The sequence below is a fragment of the Physella acuta genome, unplaced genomic scaffold, assembly GCF_028476545.2.
Source record: "Physella acuta isolate Inbredline_101_S28 unplaced genomic scaffold, ASM2847654v3 ptg000017l, whole genome shotgun sequence".
Classification (NCBI taxonomy): domain Eukaryota; kingdom Metazoa; phylum Mollusca; class Gastropoda; family Physidae; genus Physella; species Physella acuta.
This window is the reverse complement of record NW_026731537.1, coordinates 4,245,908-4,264,453: the sequence shown is the minus strand read 5'-3', so window position 1 is coordinate 4,264,453 and position 18,546 is coordinate 4,245,908. Positions and strand designations below refer to the sequence as shown.

The following is an 18,546-nucleotide window of genomic DNA, read 5'->3' as shown; positions in this document are numbered from 1 at the left end:
CAGAGCAGTGCAACTTTGAGGAGAGCTTCATAAAAAACTGCAATGTGGAGTCTAATCCTCGAACGATATTAAAAGATCCAGCCGATTGATTGGCTATATCCTGTTTAGTGTAAAGTGTTTCGATCATTGGTCAGGGGTAATCAATCACCGGAGATGATTCATGGATGTTGGTCAGAGTGGACGGTTTAAAGTGACATTATAAAGGTAGTTTTTTATGTAGAACAGTGGCGTAGCGAGGTCGGGTGTCACCCGGTGCGGCACTTAATGGTGTCACCACCCAGAGGCGTAGCGACCCTTCCCGGGGACAAACTTCAATTTTAGATTTACACCATTTCTCTATATATTTACTATTTTTTGCCTTGGTGTCACCCCCCCACCCCCCCTAAATTGTGTCACCCGCTGCGGTTCGCACCCCCCTCCCCTCGCTACGCCTGATGTAGAGAAATGCATAAAATATGACTAAAAATTGTGTCCATTTAGAACCTTCAAAAAGAAGCACAGTGGTCTCAAGTAGTAAGATGGGCTGCATGTGATAATGAAAGACATACAGAAGTTTGTTCAATGAGTTGTAAGATATAAGACCGTAGCTACAAATGGCCTATAACTGTAGGGCTATGAAAGACGGACTGTCAGTTTGTGTACAAGACAATGGAACTAGATTACAAGAGTAACAATTTAAAATATGCAACAAGTCGAGGCAATTTTAAAACTCCTTTATTCCCGCATTACAAAAAGTATAAAATTAGTTCTTGGCTTTATACTTTTAAACGTACTAACATCTTCGTGCTAACTACTATAGTCGGCCCCACTTGTCCGGGATAACTCTAGCATATAAAACATGAGTTAATGGACTTGTGAAGACTGACTAGTTACAAAATGGACCTAAGCTATTACTACATGGCAGTGCCTACTTTAAAATAAAACCCGCAGCAGTGTTTTAAAACTATGTAACAAAAACTACTATTGAACACATTTTAAGCTTATCAATGTAAATTGTAAATTGTATAGTGTATGATAAAATAAATTATGCAAATTTAACAATCCAAAAGTGTAGCATAGTAAATGGACAGCTTAGTCTAAACCCAAATAAACGAAATAATAAAGCCACCCAACCCAAATTAAAACTAATCTACCAAACCTAACAATTATTTTTAAAAATTACCCTATTAACACTAAATAAGCACTTAAAACAAAACATTCAAAATCAAATTATATCATCAAAACCCTGTTCAATTAAAAAACCCACAAAGAAATTTTAAATCAAATTTAAACTCTGTATCAAAACAAAAAAACAATGAAAACTCTGTATCAAAACAAAAAAACAATGAAAACTCTGTATCAAAACAAAAAAACAATGAAAACTCTGTATCAAAACAAAAAAACAATGAAAACTCTGTATCAAAACAAAAAAACAATGAAAACTCTGTATCAAAACAAAAAAACAATGAAAACTCTATATCAAAACAAAAAAAACAATGAAAACTATATCAAAACAAAAAACAAACTCTGTATCAAAACAAACAATAAACTCTGTATCAAAACAAAAAACAATAAACTCTGTATCAAAACAAAAAACAATAAACTCTGTATCAAAACAAAAAACAATAAACTCTGTATCAAAACAAAAAACAATAAACTCTGTATCAAAACAAAAAACAATAAACTCTGTATCAAAACAAAAAACAATAAACTCTGTATCAAAACAAAAAACAATAAACTCTGTATCAAAACAAAAAACAATAAACTCTGTATCAAAACAAAAAACAATAAACTCTGTATCAAAACAAAAAACAAACTCTGTATCAAAACAAAAAACAAACTCTGTATCAAAACAAAAAACAATAAACTCTGTATCAAAACAAAAAACAATAAACTCTGTATCAAAACAAAAAACAATAAACTCTGTATCAAAACAAAAAACAATAAACTCTGTATCAAAACAAAAAACAATAAACTCTGTATCAAAACAAAAAACAATAAACTCTGTATCAAAACAAAAAACAATAAACTCTGTATCAAAACAAAAAACAATAAACTCTGTATCAAAACAAAAAACAATAAACTCTGTATCAAAACAAAAAACAATAAACTCTGTATCAAAACAAAAAACAATAAACTCTGTATCAAAACAAACAATGAAAACTCTATCAAAACAAACAATGAAAACTCCAAAACAATGAAAACTCTGTATCAAAACAATGAAAACTCTGTATCAAAACAATGAAAACTCTGTATCAAAACAATGAAAACTCTGTATCAAAACAATGAAAACTCTGTATCAAAACAATGAAAACTCTGTATCAAAACAATGAAAACTCTGTATCAAAACAATGAAAACTCGGTATCAAAACAATGAAAACTCGGTATCAAAACAATGAAAACTCTGTATCAAAACAATGAAAACTCTGTATCAAAACAAACAATAAACTCTGTATCAAAACAAAACAATAAACTCTGTATCAAAACAAAACAATAAACTCTGTATCAAAACAAAAAAAACAAATTCTGTATAAAAAAAACAATCTAAACTCTGTGAAACGTGATATGAAAATGAGTAATGAAAATGTACACAATGCAGACAATGAAAATGGATGATTAAATGTAAAAATGGAATGTCATGGAATTTAACAACATCTTTCTAAAATGACAAATGCTGCGCAGTTTTAAATTAAAGCTTTGAAGCAACCCTACCTTACATTCACAACATTAAAACTTTCATGTAAACTTTAAAAATCTCTCCATAAATTATTGTCTCAACTCCACTCCCAAGAGCAAGGCCAATTTTAAAAAGTTTTTGGTCATTAGAAATAAAAAATCTGGATTCGTTATTAAAAAAACGAATCTGTAAAAATGTAAAAGAAAAATAGTGTAAAACAATTTTGCAAATATCACAAGTGTAAAATATAAACAGCAGCCACCACGAACTGTCACCTGGCTAGTTAGTTGAAGTTCATCCATGTAAGGGCCAGGTTGGCGATGTAGAGCCTGTCATCAATGATGGAGCAGCCACACTCCATGTCATAGAGTCGCGTGACTCTGGCTTTTGGGGGGCGCTCCTGGTAGTTGATGCTGCCCTCGCCATAGCCCCCATAGGGACCGAACCTGCGACCAGTGTTTGTCCTGAAAGACAGCCTGTGAACCATCCTGTCTGAAGCTCCCACTATCACCTCACTAACATACTCTTCTTTGTTTAGGCTCATCTGTAGCGAGACAGACACATGGTTAACATGTAGGCCTACAAAGTGGGGGGGGGGGTTAGGATTTATTGATCCTTAAACTAGTTTTACGTGTAGCGCTACTAAAAATTTAATACTTAGCAATATTAAATACCCAAGAATTGTAATAGTTATTTTTATGACTGCTAACCTCTAAGTAGAGTTCGAATACGGGTTCAAGCTAGTCCTTGAGTACACGTTAAGAGGGATGGGCATAGTGCCGACTAATCTCTTCATTTGGCTAGGTCACAGGAACGGGTGAACGCCATTTGCCCCCATGGATCACCAAGTACGAAAAGGGCATTTAGTTTTTATGACCATCCATACGGTAGATAATGAGATTAGAACTACACACTGGAATTTTTTTTTGGTTTACTTTTCCCGTATTGTTATTTAAGTGATGGACGTAGTCAAATCTTTTAGACAAAGCAAATGTGCTGGTCAAACAACTTTATTCTACAAGTACACACTTTGTTGTTTGCGAATTACGAAAAATCAAGAGATTATGGAACAGTATCACAAGAGTACAAGACTCAAGAGTCCAACTTACTTCAAAAATCTTGTCATTCTCTTCCTCCCTGAGGTCAATGAACCCTATCTCATTTGTAGACCTGTACTCTCCCGTCTCGCTGACCCTGTATCTGACTGAAAGTCCTCCAATAGCATAGGCTGAAGCATGACGGCTGTTAACGGGGGTGGGGGAGGGGGGGGGGGGGTAAGCATATTCAAATTACAAGCAATCATGCAACTTAAAAGTATGCTCTGGATTTATTATTTTTTAAATATATGCCAACCACAAATACAAATTAATATTGAATCATATTTGACTCGAATAATGGCATTTTTATTTCAATAGAGAAATGCGGCTCATAATTGGTCGTAATTCTTGCAGAATTTACAGAACATTCACTTGGTTAAAAAAAGCTGTAGAATGTTCAATGACGTCTCATCGTCCCAGCTTAAAGCCCTAGCAGTTGACAATACTTGGCATCCAACACGTGGGAAAACGTCACTAACAGCACGCGACAGACTGATACAAGAGAACCAATGGACTCAACACCGTACAATGTTAATGTGACAACTGGAGGAGCTGTCAAATTTCTACTTGGCCATTATTACAACGGAATAGATAGCTTAGATTAACGTAGGCTTAGAATAAAGTAATTAGCTCTAGAATCAAAGCCAACCTACCGGACAAAAATCCGAAATCCTTCAATCTCCAGACCTTCTCTGATCAGACGACTTTTGTCATTTTTGACAAAGGGCCGCGTGGGGTGTGGAGCGTAGATGTGCATGATGTCCAAAATCTCACAATCAGACAGCAGCCTTCTGAAGGTCCACAGGGACGGAATCACAATCTTCTTCCTCAGGTTCACATCCACCTTAGCAAACAAAGTTTCTGCCCATTTCAAATATCTCCTGACTGTCGGGTGGTTGCGGAGGTGCGGGTAGGTTGCATTCATCATCTTCCATGCATTCTCCACCCCAATGTCCACCATCCGGCACGATTTCAGCAGCTTTGCTGCGAACGGATCGCACGACATCCGAAAGGAGACGTGTGCCAGCACCGCGCCGAACAGAACCATCTCACGATCACGGGTCTTGAGGGCGTAGGAGGTCTGAGGATCCAGGATAACTAGGTCATCATCTTCAAACAGAGGCATGATGTGGCGCGGCTGGAGTTTCACAAAGGCGTAGCTCCTGCTTATCGTGATGAGGTGTGCACCTATGAATTTCCGAGCCCCTGTTTTTAGTGTCGGCAACATAAGGCTATCTGTCAGGACCAGGAAGTGACAAGCCGTGTAAACTGTCAAGTTTGCAATGACAAAATTCTCACACCACATCTGATGACAGAAAAAAAAAAATTGTTAAATGTTCAGTAACAGGCGCTATATTCTTGAAAACTACCTAGTCTTCTTCGGTCTTAATTTTTAGTGTTGGGAGGGATCGAGCCTTATCTGCCAGAGGGTTTGAACTCTGAGACTTTTTTTTCGAATGTATCAACCATGAGCTTTGCCGACTCGACCATGCTTCCATCACAATTAAGGATTACGTGTCAACTGGTTATGTGCCATTGAGGAAATTGACTCCGATTTCAGCCTGCTTTTCTTTTTGGATTTGCTTCCATAGCCTTTGTCCAACCAAGAACAAACTACAAGGCAGCAGTTGTTTGATTTTGGAGTTTGTCTCTCCTAGAAGAGTGGCTGTCCCCAGCTAACGAGCCTCATCTGCCCAAGGGTTCGAACTCGAGACTTTTCGGTTTAGCAACCATGAGCTTTACCGACTCGACCACGCCGACCCCTAACTACCTAGTAATAGGGGAGTGATTGAACCGTGCGACACCCGACCTAGTGACGCCACGGACAGGTTTGTCTTACCTGCAGGTGGTGTAGATTGGTCTGATATGCTGTAAAGAGGGCATTCATAACATTGTCATGACGGGGCACAAAGTTGCCAGTGTAGGCGTAAGTCACAATATCTTCGAACAGCTCACAGTTGCATGGCGGGATGCCGTCTATAAATGTCTTGTTTCCTCCAAAGCGGCCCCTAAACTATAAAAAAAAATTAACATGCATTTAATATATTTAGTTTTAACACGATTATGGCCTAATTATGCATCCTTCACATATACACCCTATACCTTAGTCTAGCAACCGTCTACACTTACCCCCACCACCCCCACCACCCCAGACTCACCACTAGTGTTTGAAAGTATCTTGAGAGCGAGTTGATCACCCTTTCATGTACACGGAGTACAATCGTCTTGTTTGTCGAGTCTCTGTAATGGATTTCCAAGTCTGTCGTCTCTTTCTCTCCTCTGTAGTCTATGTATGGTGTGAAGAACATTCGAAACCTCTGCAGATATGAAAAATTTACGGTTATGTATAAAAACAAATTAGATTAGCTCTCTGGCTAAATCAACAAAGTAAATAGAAGGTATTTAGAAAAGCTTTTTCTTAAACTATCAATATAACATTATCTAAAAATGTACCTTCATCCCTCGCACAACCTTACCTATCGCCTAAGCAGTTAGACTCACCTCTACATCCAGATAACAGACAGATTCTTCTGGAATCCTGTCTATTCCCCGCACTAACGTCTTGTCAATTTTCATGTGCAAGGGCTTGTACCTCTCCCTCCAAAAGTCTCCACCCAAATTCTTAAAACTCCCCACCGGCACCGCGTCAGGCAGCACCGCGCTGGGCCCGTCTGGGTCATCGTCGCGTCCAGCCACGTACACCTCGACCAGCTGGTCAGTCACTGCATGGAACTGCAGGTGGTCGTACACGTTCTCCAGGTCCATCAGCTCCCGGGGGTCCTGTACCTCGGCCAGGTGGTCTTCACGGTCATGGTTCAACTGGTCAAACGTGTCGTCTGCATCCTCGTGGTCGATGAAACCTTGGTCGTCTGCAGTCTCCTCTGCCATTTCATCGACAGGGTCATAATCGTTGAGGTCATGGCTGCTGTTGTCAGTGTCTAAACTCGGTGGGAATTGGCAATAATCCATGGAACTGAAAACTAAACATTTAATTACTTTAGACTGGCTAAGAATACTCCATGGAACTGAAAAACTAAAAATTTAATTACGTGTTACACTGGCTGAGTGGTAGAATACGCACAAACCCGAATACCTATTCAGGTAATTAGACTAAGATGGCAACTACACTTGTGTCCTTGTCTGGAAAGACACGAGTCTGGGAATTTAGCTGATCAAATGAATCATAGATCACATATAAACTTCAATTACACTAAACACTGATAATGAAGTTATAAACTGTCTTCATTTAAACCCAGACCCCAAAATATGCCGCAACAAAATGCTTGACTTCATTGTATTAATCCAAACTTGTCCCAAAAACAAAAATATTCTAAGTATGGTTAGTAAAACCGCGATATAAGAAAAAATAGCTTACATTACAAGCATATTACGATATCACATCAATGCGGCAATAATTTTTAAAAAAGATACCTAACAGCAATACATGAATTGTAACTATTTAAAAGTATTCAATACTGAAGTATAAAATATGTTGCAATGAAACAATAGACAACGCGACAAACACTTAGAAAGTTTACTTTGATTACACAGGCACACAACTAAACATACTTACAGAGTTTACTATGATTACACAACATACAACTAGACAAAGTTTACTATAACCAAGCAAGAGAAACAAATAGACATTACTTACAAAGTTTACTATGATTTTACACAAACCTACAAATAGACAATACGTACAGAGTTTACTATGATTAAACAAACCTACAAATAGACAATACTTACAGAGGTAATCATGACCAAAAAATACTTACAGAGTTTACTATGAAAGACTCCGCGGCCAAAACTGGCTTTGTTTACGGTGCCAAGGGCACATCAAAGCGACAAAGGGAAGTCGGGGCTTATATACCCCAACTTTCCCCACCCCATACTTTCAAAATTTTTTCCTTTCTTTAATAGTTTCTTTTTTTTTCATTACTTTAAAAAAAAATGTGAGTTGTTTTCAGTAGTTACACAATAGTGAGTTATATTCCTAACTCACTACCCACCCCGCCACCACAGATATGTTACAAGTGTGTAGACCTAGAATTCACTAGTAAAAAACACAATGTGTGTAGGTTGCTGAGGTTGAGCGATATTTTCACGTGTTACTTTTTTTTCCAGCACGAAAAATAATATACATTGACTTGTGATACTTTGGGAAATCTTAAAACATGAAATTGTAGTGTTTCTCTGGTAGCCAATGGTTGACAAAATTAATGGATGTGTTGTAAAATTTGGTGTAAAGACTACACGTACCTTTTCCCAAGTATCTTTTTGCAGTAAGACATATACGGGAGGGGGCGGGGGAGGGGGGGGGGAGAGGAAATAACCATTGTATTTGATGGCGGAGGGGGGGGGGAGGAGTTACTTCAGGCTTTCTGTTGTGTGGTAAAGTGGGACGTTTAGACGTCATGGTGTTGGTGGTGTCACACATCTAGACGTCATGGTGTTGGTGGTGTGTCACATCTAGACGTCATGGTGTTGTTGGTGTCGCACATCTAGACGTCATGGTGTTTGATGGTGTGTCACATTTAGACGTCATGGTGTTGGTCACATTTAGACATCATGTTGGTTGATTGTGTGTCACATTTAGACGTCTTGTTGTTTGATGGTGTGTCACATTTAGACGTCTTGTTGTTTGATGGTGTGTCACATTTAGACGTCATTATTGGTGGTGTCGGACATCTAGACGTCATAGTGTTGGTGTTGGTCACATTTAGACGTCATGCTTGGTGGTGTCGGACATCTAGACGTCATAGTGTTGGTGTTGGTCACATTTAGACGTCTTGTTGTTTGATGGTGTGTCACATTTAGACATCATGTTGGATGATTGTGTTTCACATTTATACGTCCATAATTTATGATGTCCATGGTATCCGACGTCTAGGGGGATGCCGCTCTCTACCCAACGCGATTTACACCAGGTCCATGTGCGGGGTTAAGGCTTGTTAAACATCTGTTGCAATAGAGTTTGCTTTAATCTTTCAAATCTATTGCTAGTAGCAAGCCCACTGTCATGGGAATCTGGAAAATTTAAAATGCAAGTAATGAAAACATATACTTTCCTATAACTGGGAATATCTTAATCAAAGTAGTTGTATAAATCTAAAGAGCTATTTAATGTTCCATGAGAACTAAATCTTAGAGGTGGGGGGGGGGGGTTCATAATCGACATCACACTCATGTGTAGGTCGGATTTGTGTTCTGATGCGTGAAGGGAGTGGAAGAAAGTGTGAAATCACACAAGTATTTTCCCACGTTTTCTTTAACTTGCTTTCGCCTCTGTTTGTTTGTTTGTTTGTTTTTCCAATCAAATCTTGCGATCGAAATTTCGGGCACTTCCCAGTTAGCTAGCGCGCTGAAATTTTCAGGGAAGCTTTGTTTTGGATGACAATAGAATATTCAATTATTATTATTACTAAATTGATCCATGGAAACATTTTATTGATCATTTTATACCCCTATATAATTGTACAAAAAACGTGGGGGAAAAAGGGACATAACCCAGTAACTGTAATTTGATGAAAACAAGGTTCGGTACTCTCCCTCTTTTTCTTACTGAGTTGTTGTCACGCGGTGTTTGTCTACAAATAACCAGAACGTAACAACTGGTGGCCAGTATGGGGGAGACGTGTTTTTTACGAGTTGTCTTTTTACGAGTTTTAAAAAACCCACGTTTTCTGATTGAACTAAAAAGTAGAAAATAAATGCTATACATCACAATAATGCAAGCGATCACTCTACTATAAGCGATGAAAAACGTGGGGCGCCGTGATTTTCTTACAGTTTCTAATACTGTTGACTCTCTACAAGCTCCCTAATAAAAGTCAATAGTATTATCTAATCAATAGTAATATAACTTTTACTTCGGCGCCCCACGTTTTTCATCGCTTATAGTAGAGTGATCGCTTGCATTATTGTGATGTATAGCATTTATTTTCTACTTTTTAGTTTAATCAGAAAACGTGAATTTTTAAAAACTTTTTTAATGATTATTATTAAAGTATACGAGCCGACCCGCGGCGTATCATACGCCGCTATTTAATTGTTTTTTTTCTACTTTTCAGTAATTCATAATTTGTGAATTCGACAGTATCAATGCTGCCACTGAAAATATTTGCTTTAAAACACTACCCCCCCCCCCCTTTTCCCCAACCCCCCCCCCCCCCCCCCAGTGAAAGCAGCCTCCTCTTAAATACCTCCTCTAAGTTTAAAATCGCTTCAAACTAAATTATCTGCCCCTAATAGCCGTCACTAAACCCGACTCCACAAATGTAAACAGCGTGAACCACAGCTCACTAGACCATGTAGGGGTGGGGTGGTAGGGAGCGCGCTTACAGCTTGTTTTCTAGCGTCTCCCAGAAGAGAATTATATATATAGATTTTTAAAATTGATTACCTGTTATTTTATACTTTTTGTCACGGAATCTAATATTAAGTGATTTGTAAATGTTATGTAAGCAGAACAGTAGACCTATTTGTATTTTTTAAATCATTGTTAAGAAAAATAACTCATCTAATTTATTTTTCGTAAAAACTACCTAGCTTGGTTATGACTCCTTAAAGTAGCAAAATTTGGATGAGAGGGTTGGCAAAGTGTTACGTCATTTTGAGGGGGGGGGGGGTGACCCGAGTTTCTTCCAGGCATCTCTTCGGGGGGCTATGTTCCCCCCCCCCACCCCCCGAAAATTTTTTACCGCCCCCCCCCCCCCTTCGAACGAAATGAAATTTATATAATTTATATAGAGAATATAAACTTTTAACAGTGTCCGCCCCCCCCCCTCCCGAAGAAAGTCTACCGCCCCCCCCCCCCCCCCGAAAAAAGTCTGGAAGAAACACTGGGGGTGACGTTGTGTGACAATCGTGTGCAGTGTTTCTTCCAGACTTTTTTCTCCGGGGGGGGGGGGGGCACTTGAAATTTTCGGGGGGGGGGGGGGGCGGTAGACTTTCTTCGGGGGGCGGACAGTGTTAAAAGTATATATTTTCTATATAAATTATATAAATTTCATTTCGTTCGGGGGGCGGTAAAAAATTTTCGGGGGGGGGGGGGGGCTTCGCCACCCCGAAAAGATGCCTGGAAGAAACTCTGATCGTGTGTATGTTTCCAAAAAGAAACAAACAATAGATTTGAGTAAAGATACGTGAACCAGAACCGTGTGCAAGCCATTTGCTTGTTACGAGATCCTCACTACTCACAATTTTGTGGTGCAGATTTTGGCGAATCGGGATCAAGGTTAGGCATAGTGACGAATGTTAATTACAATTACAACAAAAATGTTTTCAAAATGAAAGAAAATGTCTAAAAGCAATTTTCAAAACAAATATCTATGTGATGGAACTACAAATACATTTACAATGAAAATTCATATCAAATTATTTCGGTTTTTCTGTTTCTTCCGACATTTAGCTACACCTTGAAAGTCAATATTTATCAATACCATGATCCATCTTTTAAATCTGTTTTAATCAGTTCTTAAGAGATCTAAGATTCTAGATCTAGATCTAGATCTAGACTAGATCTAGGGCCTGATCTATTTAATATTATTGAGGCAACGCCTTGATCTGTTCCATGGTTCATTGTTTAATGCCAATGTCCATGTTGAAAAAAAAAATGTTGAATGTTCGGTAGTCACTGTTAGTGTTACCAGTAATACCAGCCTGTGCTTTACTAAAATACTATCTAGTAGATCTAGATCTAGACTAATCTAGAGTCTAGATCTACTTACACTTTGTGATTCAGATTGCTACAGATTCTCCAAAATTAGATCTAGATCTACATTTTGTATAAACAGTCATTATATTTTTATTTTGTATGTTATTGTTGTGTATGTGTAGGCTACTTGTAGGTTCACATTTTGTCAACTAAGACAATAAATATTATTATATATAAAAAAAATAAGATCCAGCGCAATCTTTGACTTAGATATTATTTTTATTTAGAATCTAGATCTAGACTAGTATTTATTTATATATTTAGGCCCTAATAATTAAATTATAGATCTAGATTCTAGTTATTATAGTATAGGATAGGACAACTGACCTGCCTTTTTTTTACCCACCCCCCTTATTATAAAAAGACCGATTACATTATGACCCCCCCCCCCTTCCATCTATCACACATTGTCACTCAATTCTGAACACCAACCCCCACCCCTAGAATCTAGAAGTCTGACATTTTGTAACGGCCCCTAAACTATAATATTTAATAAATTAACTTTTATTAATAAATAAAGGTAAAAAAGAAATTCTACAATTTCAAAATTATAAGCTTAGCCTAGATATAGGCCTATGCTATATGGCCTATTTTTAAAAAATATGGAATAATTGGTAAGATCGAGGAAAAAATGTTAAAAATATAGCTAATTTACTAAATTTAGAAAATTTTAAAGATTAGACCCTATCAAATGATCATTTAGGTCTATTTTGTACTTATATTACAACTCAATGTTATCACATTTTCTAAACTTCCCCTTGTCTCACATCATTACAAAAGTCTAAACTTTCACTCCCACTTAGGAGTGTGATATAGTTTATTTATGGGAACCTTGTACTAGTAATTATACTTTTTGGGCCCACAGATTTATTTAAGTTTAAGGCTAGAGCTGCAGATACCAACAAAACTGCTGACAATCATAGTTACTCTAGTTTTACTAAACTTTACATATTTATGTTTTTAATAGGAGGACGTACAAGAACAACTGATGGCTAGCCAAACTGTATTTGTTCAGTTTCGATACTGCTCATTGTGTAGGCTGAATCATAAAAAGGGGAAGAGTCATGTGTATTCCAAACGTCATCAAGACTTAGTGTCTAATGTTCTCAAAAAGTTTTTAAAGAAGGTAATTTTATATCTTATTTGTGTGAGTTCTCTTTGAAGTTTAATAAAATTCAGTTGACTTGTATGTATATTCATCGACATTGATTTAAATTAAAAAAATAAAATTGACAGATTAATGAGGCGAGAACTAGTCTACAAAACCCCAAAGTTCATGATACAACTTGGCCAGAAAGGGACAAAAATTTCTGGTGCTATTTTTGTCAGTTAGATGTTGGCAAACACAAACACCATTTTACAGCCATGGGTGAATGCTTCATTTGTCATGGAGGACTTCTTGAACACATCACCAGGTATTAATCTCCCTACCTGTATGTTGTAGACATTGTGCTATGTTTTATTTTTTTTCTTATTCGTGAGTTGAAATTAAAATACCTTTTAGCTAACAATTTAGATGCTAATTTAATAATTGTAGATATTTTATTGTTTTAGTCATTAGCTACATCACATAAATGTACATGGTTGTTTAGGCAAGTTTACAAAACTTACAATAATTTTACTATGTTGGTGATTTTCTATTTGTATCACCTTATTAACTCCTTTTTTATTTTATTTTCAGGAGTGATCATGTTGAAAATACAGTCAAGTTTTTGAAAGAAAACAAAATAGATCTAAAGAGAACATCAGAGTTTGTTTTGTCTTCCACTACTTTCCTCAAGTAGGTGACCAAATTTGATCCTGTTTTAAAAATATCTCCAAAACCAAGACAACTGACATTTTAATATAAATATGTGGTTAAAGCAAGGATGGCTATCTTGTGAAAGTTTAAGCCAATTTAATTAAATATTTCTGCTAGAAACGTGGGTATCTGCCCTGACAGTCAAAGTTCTGATACATTTAGTTGTATAAACTACAGAGTTTCATTCTTTAAAGCTCATCACTAATGAGCTAGTATGCCTTAAGAAAAGATACATTGATTCATTCAGTTATTGGCCACTCTAATACTTAGCTTATTCAGTAGACCTATTTTAAACTATTGTAATTTCTTTATCTTAAATACTCAATTGAGTACATTAACTTATTTTGATTTATTTATACTAATTTTCCTTGTGTCAGTGTTATGTTCTTTTTATAGATATATGCGTTATTAACAATATATCTTCCCAAATACAACAATTTTTTCCAATTTGCAGATATCTTGAAGACTTGGATGCAGTGTGCTCTAAGTTTTTCAAAGAGCAGATGGAAACAGTGAAAAAAGTCAGTACATTTGTTGAGTCTGCAGCAGTTTCCCTTCTGTAATGTTATTTTTGTACATAGTTCTCACTTGATATCTTTCGTGCTATTTTTAAATATTAGATAATTTTGGTATAATCTTGTGAGGTTACTAGATTCTATGTTTTTTTGTTTGAATATCTGGTAAATAATTTTGTAATAATCTTGTGATATTGCTATGTGTTTTGTTTCTCTTGTCTAGTTGGCAGCTGAGATAAAGTCACAAGATAGGCTACATCAGCAGATAGTCAGCTTTGGACTGTTGGACCAGGTCTGTCAGTTGGTGGCATCTTGACCATTGAGGCTGTATCCTAACTGATTATCATCTTTTATTTATTGTTTTTATTTAAGTTTTAAAATATGCATAATGTGATTTGAATTAATTTTTTCCACTTTATATTTTGAGCATTTATTTAGTAATTTGAATGTAACAATAATTTTATCAATTTTTACTGTGTGATAAAATGGGACATAACTCCATATTTATATTTAAATGAGCCAGAGTTTACTTTTCCTGAAAGTCTAAGTCTCTGTTACTTTAGAGTGCAGTCCAGCAGGAGAAGCATCTGTCTCACTCAGGTGTCCAGGCTTATAGCCATAAAACTAACAATGCTTTCACGGGTGAAGAGGAGAAGGGGAAAAAAACTATACAAGCATTTGGCCAAGGCTTGACACCACTTGAGAGATGTAATGTAAGAATGTCCAGGAGAGTTTCTTGATTTGTTTAAAACAAGAAATATTTTAATTCTTTCTTAGTCTGGTCAATTAACTAGCTATTTTATTCGTGAACAAAAACCTATAAAACTTTATTCAGTTGTTCTTGTTTGATGCTTCTAAGTTTCAAAATCTTTCAATTTTTTAAATAGTTTATGTGATAAGAACCTGTGCAACTAGAGCTATTTATTGTTTTCAAAATGTTTTAGGGATGCTAATGTAAACCACTATTATTCAAATCATTGAAAGATTACATGGTAAATTTTAATTTTAAGTAAATATATTTCTGTGTACTTAATTAATGATCCTATTTGCTATAGGAAGATGACACTCTGGGTAACATCTATACAAATGCTCTGCCACCCTGGCTACTACCTGATAATGAAGATGCTGATTCATCAGGAATTATTGGGCCAACACTGGAAGATCTGGAGAAGCATCGTAAGATTTCATTTTTTCATTTTTTCTTAAAATTGTAATCATATACAACAGTGTGAGCTTTTAACAACACATATCTTATACTAGGGTAGAGAGCTGTACTGATAACCCGTAAGTCTCGAGTTCGAATCCGGTGTCAAGTCAGTAGACCGTCCCTGAGTCCACCCAACTCTGATGGGTACCTAACTCACGTTAGGGAAAGTAAATGCGGCTGGGCATAGTGCTGACCACACTATCTCTTCATATGCCGAGGTCACAGAAACAAGTGAACTCTACTTCACTTGCCCCATAGACCGTCAGGTTTGAAAGGGAAACTTTACTTTACTTACCTTACACTACAGATTAATTTATGATTTATGCCCTTATTGTAACTAAAATGTTTATTGTAGTTATCTCAAAAGAGAAAATGTATTTTAACAATATTAAACTTTGTCCAATCACGTTTGTTGGTTTTCCCCCTATTTGGATACACACATACAGAATTTCTGATAACAATCTGAATGAGCTCAGTCATTCAGTCAACAAATATCTTAAATGCGAGTTTAAAATGGTTGCTTGGGATCACAGCTGTTGTTTTTTTGTTAGGTAAACTTGAGAAGAAGAGTCTGCTTCCTGCATGTCGGGTGGGGGCAAAGTTTGACCACAACACAGAGCAGCTGGAGTCCTGGCTGCCAAATTTTGGAGGTGTTTGGAATCATGGACGTCGCACAAATTCAGGGTGAACTTTATTTTTGAACACTATCAGCTGGATGTGATTACTATGCTTTAAACTATGGCTATTTTACTAAGAGTGAATGTAATATAATATAAATGAACTTAAAATAAGTTAAAATAAGGTTCAATTGTATATATTACATTCACACTTTTTATTTAAACATGAGTAGAACTTCTTAAATTTATAATACATCCATGAAGTAAAGTCATTTATAATTATGTTGTACATTTTAAATATAGCCTACGTAGAGGCCTAACAGTAGTCATATCGTATTTTAAATCTGTAGATATAAGAGTAAGATTATACACGTATTTGTTTAATTGGTCCCTACACTGTTCAAAATAATATTACATTTTTAATATCTGTTACAGTAAACAGTTTCAAAGACGCATGGGCAAATCAAGATTTGAAAGTGCAAGCAAAGGAGCTGACTCAGCAAATCAAAAATTGTCTTCTACAGCTAGTTATGAACATAACCATGGAACATCCCAGAAATTAGCTTCATGTGATACAAGCATGGATAATAGTTCATCAAACCTACAGTATCCATCCAATAATAACTCAGCTACTTATCCTCAGAGTGGGAACATATCTGCTTATGGCTCTGCATCATCTAAATCCTCGTATGGCTCAGCCTCCTCTACATCATATGGCTCAGCTTCAGAAAATTACAAAACTTATTCACCAAATTCTTCTGGCGCCACAGATCAAGAAACTGAATTAACCAGATTTTCTAATACATATGAGGAGCCTACTGTTGTGCACACTACTTTTAATGTTTCACTTAAACCTTATGTTCGTAAACGTAAACATCCCACACAGTGCAATAATTCCTCTGTTGAGACAGATTCACATATGCATCATCAGACATACAATAACACTCACAATGCATCAGACTCACATATGTATCATCATTCATACAATAACACTCACAATTTCAATGCACCAATTGCCAATAACAACAATCACAGTTATATAAATCCCACCTTACTTGGAGAAACTGCAGCTTGTTCAGTATCAGACACAAGTTTTGAAAAACCTGGCCAACTGCAAACATACACACATCAGGGTTATGCATCAAAATCTACAAGGGACAAACTAAAATCTACATTTACATTCATACCTACACCTGTATTACAGAAGAAAAATTAAACTCATTCAAAAAAAGATTTTTTATTAATGCAAACAGAATGTGGATCACTGTTGTTTTTTGTTTTGTTTTTTTAAGTTATGTATAGAACTTTATTCTCTGTAACTAAGTAAGGTATTTTGAAAATTACCTGTCTGTTAATAATATTATTGAGAAAAACCCTGGATTGGTCCATGCCATCCCATGATTAGTGGTTAGTCCAGGCAGTTTCAGAGGATCTTGCTGTAAGTTCCAGCATTGTTTTGTTTTAGCCACCAGCACAGGCTGCTCATCCCATTCCAAGCAATCCCCTACCCTGCCTGCTGCCACCTCCTACCATAAAGACTTTTGATTGGGCTTTCGTTACAAAGTTAATCAAGTACAATAGTGTCAATATTACTTTTTAACAGTATTATAGTGTGTATTGAGGTTGGAGTTGGAGTGGTTGAGTTGGTAAAGCTCATGGTTGCTAAACCAAAAAGTCTCAAGTTTGAACCCCCAGGCAGAAGAGGCTCATGGCTGGGGACCTCCAAAATCAAACAACTCCTGCCTTGTAGTTTGTTCTTGGTTGGACAAAGGCTATGGAAGCAAATCCAAAAAGAAAAGCAGGTTGAAAGTGGAATCAGTGGCCTATATGGTGCATGTTTTGATTGTGTTGGAGGGAATCCCTCTAAATACTTAAATTAAGTACGAAGAAGATTAGAAGTGTATATTTTGACAAGTATTAGGGATGTAAATGTACCCTCTAATTTTATCCATAAAATTCACCATTTCCTGGTATAGACTGACTGATCTCCCCTGCATTCTATCGCTGTATTAGTTTGCTATTGGCAGTTTCCTCTCTAAGCAATTTTTACTTCCGTGGCAGATATTCTACTACTGAGCTCATATAATGCTATTCCTTTCACTGATTTCTTTATCCTGCTTGAAAAATAGGTAAATAGCAATCTGAAATCCAATTCTTCCCCCCCCCCCTTTCCCTTAGCAGTAGTTTATGACGTAGCTTATGGCCTACCTCTCATCAACTGTTTTAATAATAAGAAATCACTTTAGAGAATCGACGTTTTTTTTTTAAATATCTTTTTTAACCATGCCACCAAAAAAATGTAGATATTCAGGCTTGTGAACAATAAATGATGTTTGCAATGATTTGTACTGATTTCAAGAGTATGTCGGTCTATACATTTAATCACATAGAAAACTTAGTATTAAAATTGCCTGATTATGCGTGATATAAGCAAGAGCGTTATCTTTTTCTAATAATATCTTCCACGTAAGCTTGATATTAATTACATCACTTTATTTCCATTCAAGTTAGTAAGTCGTAAATTTGGCTGTAAACACGACTATCGGAAAAACCCGTTTTTAAAAATAATACAAATGTCCAACCGAAACGATTTCTTCACTGCGCGCAACAAACTGTTTATACTCTAGGAATTGTTGAAAAACACGTTTATGTTTTGTTATCGTTTTATTCTATTTGACTGGATTATTTTCAAAATTTTGATGAAAATTGAAGTCACAGTTTATTGGTGAGCGCATATTTCTCATTAATTAATACAGGGCCTATTAGTCAGTGTTTCTTCCAGACTTTTTTCTCCTGGGGGGGCACTTGAGATCTTCGGGGGGGGGGGGGGGCGGTAAACTTTCTTCGGGGGGGGGGGGGGGGGGGGGGGCGGACACTGTTAAAAGTATATATTTTCTATATAAATTTCATTTCGTTCGGGGGGGGGGGGGGCGAAG

General features: G+C 36.5%; 2 protein-coding genes across 2 annotated transcripts; one reads left to right on the top strand and one right to left on the bottom strand.

Moving 5' to 3' along the window:
* Window positions 1-2,517: 2,517 nt before the first annotated feature.
* Window positions 2,518-6,728, bottom strand: LOC131936919 (uncharacterized). Its single transcript, XM_059294050.1, has 6 exons — window positions 6,256-6,728; window positions 5,913-6,071; window positions 5,594-5,767; window positions 4,407-5,059; window positions 3,766-3,898; window positions 2,518-3,200 (listed from the first exon to the last, which is right to left on the bottom strand). The coding sequence occupies exons 1-6, from the start codon at window positions 6,721-6,723 to the stop codon at window positions 2,940-2,942; spliced, it is 1,848 nt and encodes a 615-aa protein (XP_059150033.1). The 5' UTR covers window positions 6,724-6,728; the 3' UTR covers window positions 2,518-2,939.
* A 5,626-nt stretch (window positions 6,729-12,354) lies between these two features.
* On the top strand, window positions 12,355-16,889 carry LOC131936884 (centrosomal AT-AC splicing factor). The gene is made up of 9 exons (XM_059293984.1): window positions 12,355-12,596; window positions 12,707-12,885; window positions 13,152-13,250; window positions 13,726-13,792; window positions 14,010-14,078; window positions 14,350-14,499; window positions 14,842-14,962; window positions 15,545-15,677; window positions 16,046-16,889. The coding sequence occupies exons 1-9, from the start codon at window positions 12,459-12,461 to the stop codon at window positions 16,824-16,826; spliced, it is 1,737 nt and encodes a 578-aa protein (XP_059149967.1). The 5' UTR covers window positions 12,355-12,458; the 3' UTR covers window positions 16,827-16,889.
* The last annotated feature ends 1,657 nt before the right edge of the window (window positions 16,890-18,546 follow it).

Excerpts from the sequence above, each read along its gene's own strand:
- LOC131936919 (XM_059294050.1), bottom strand. The coding sequence starts at position 6,723 with ATGGATTATTGCCAATTCCCACCGAGTTTAGACACTGACAACAGCAGC. Across the intron at positions 5,768-5,912 it reads GATACTTTCAAACACTAGTG|TTTAGGGGCCGCTTTGGAGG; the intron begins GTGAGTCTGGGG and ends TTTTTTTTATAG. Across the intron at positions 3,201-3,765 it reads AGAATGACAAGATTTTTGAA|ATGAGCCTAAACAAAGAAGA; the intron begins GTAAGTTGGACT and ends GTCTCGCTACAG.
- LOC131936884 (XM_059293984.1), top strand. The coding sequence starts at position 12,459 with ATGGCTAGCCAAACTGTATTTGTTCAGTTTCGATACTGCTCATTGTGT. Across the intron at positions 13,251-13,725 it reads TCTTCCACTACTTTCCTCAA|ATATCTTGAAGACTTGGATG; the intron begins GTAGGTGACCAA and ends TCCAATTTGCAG. Across the intron at positions 15,678-16,045 it reads GGACGTCGCACAAATTCAGG|TAAACAGTTTCAAAGACGCA; the intron begins GTGAACTTTATT and ends TATCTGTTACAG.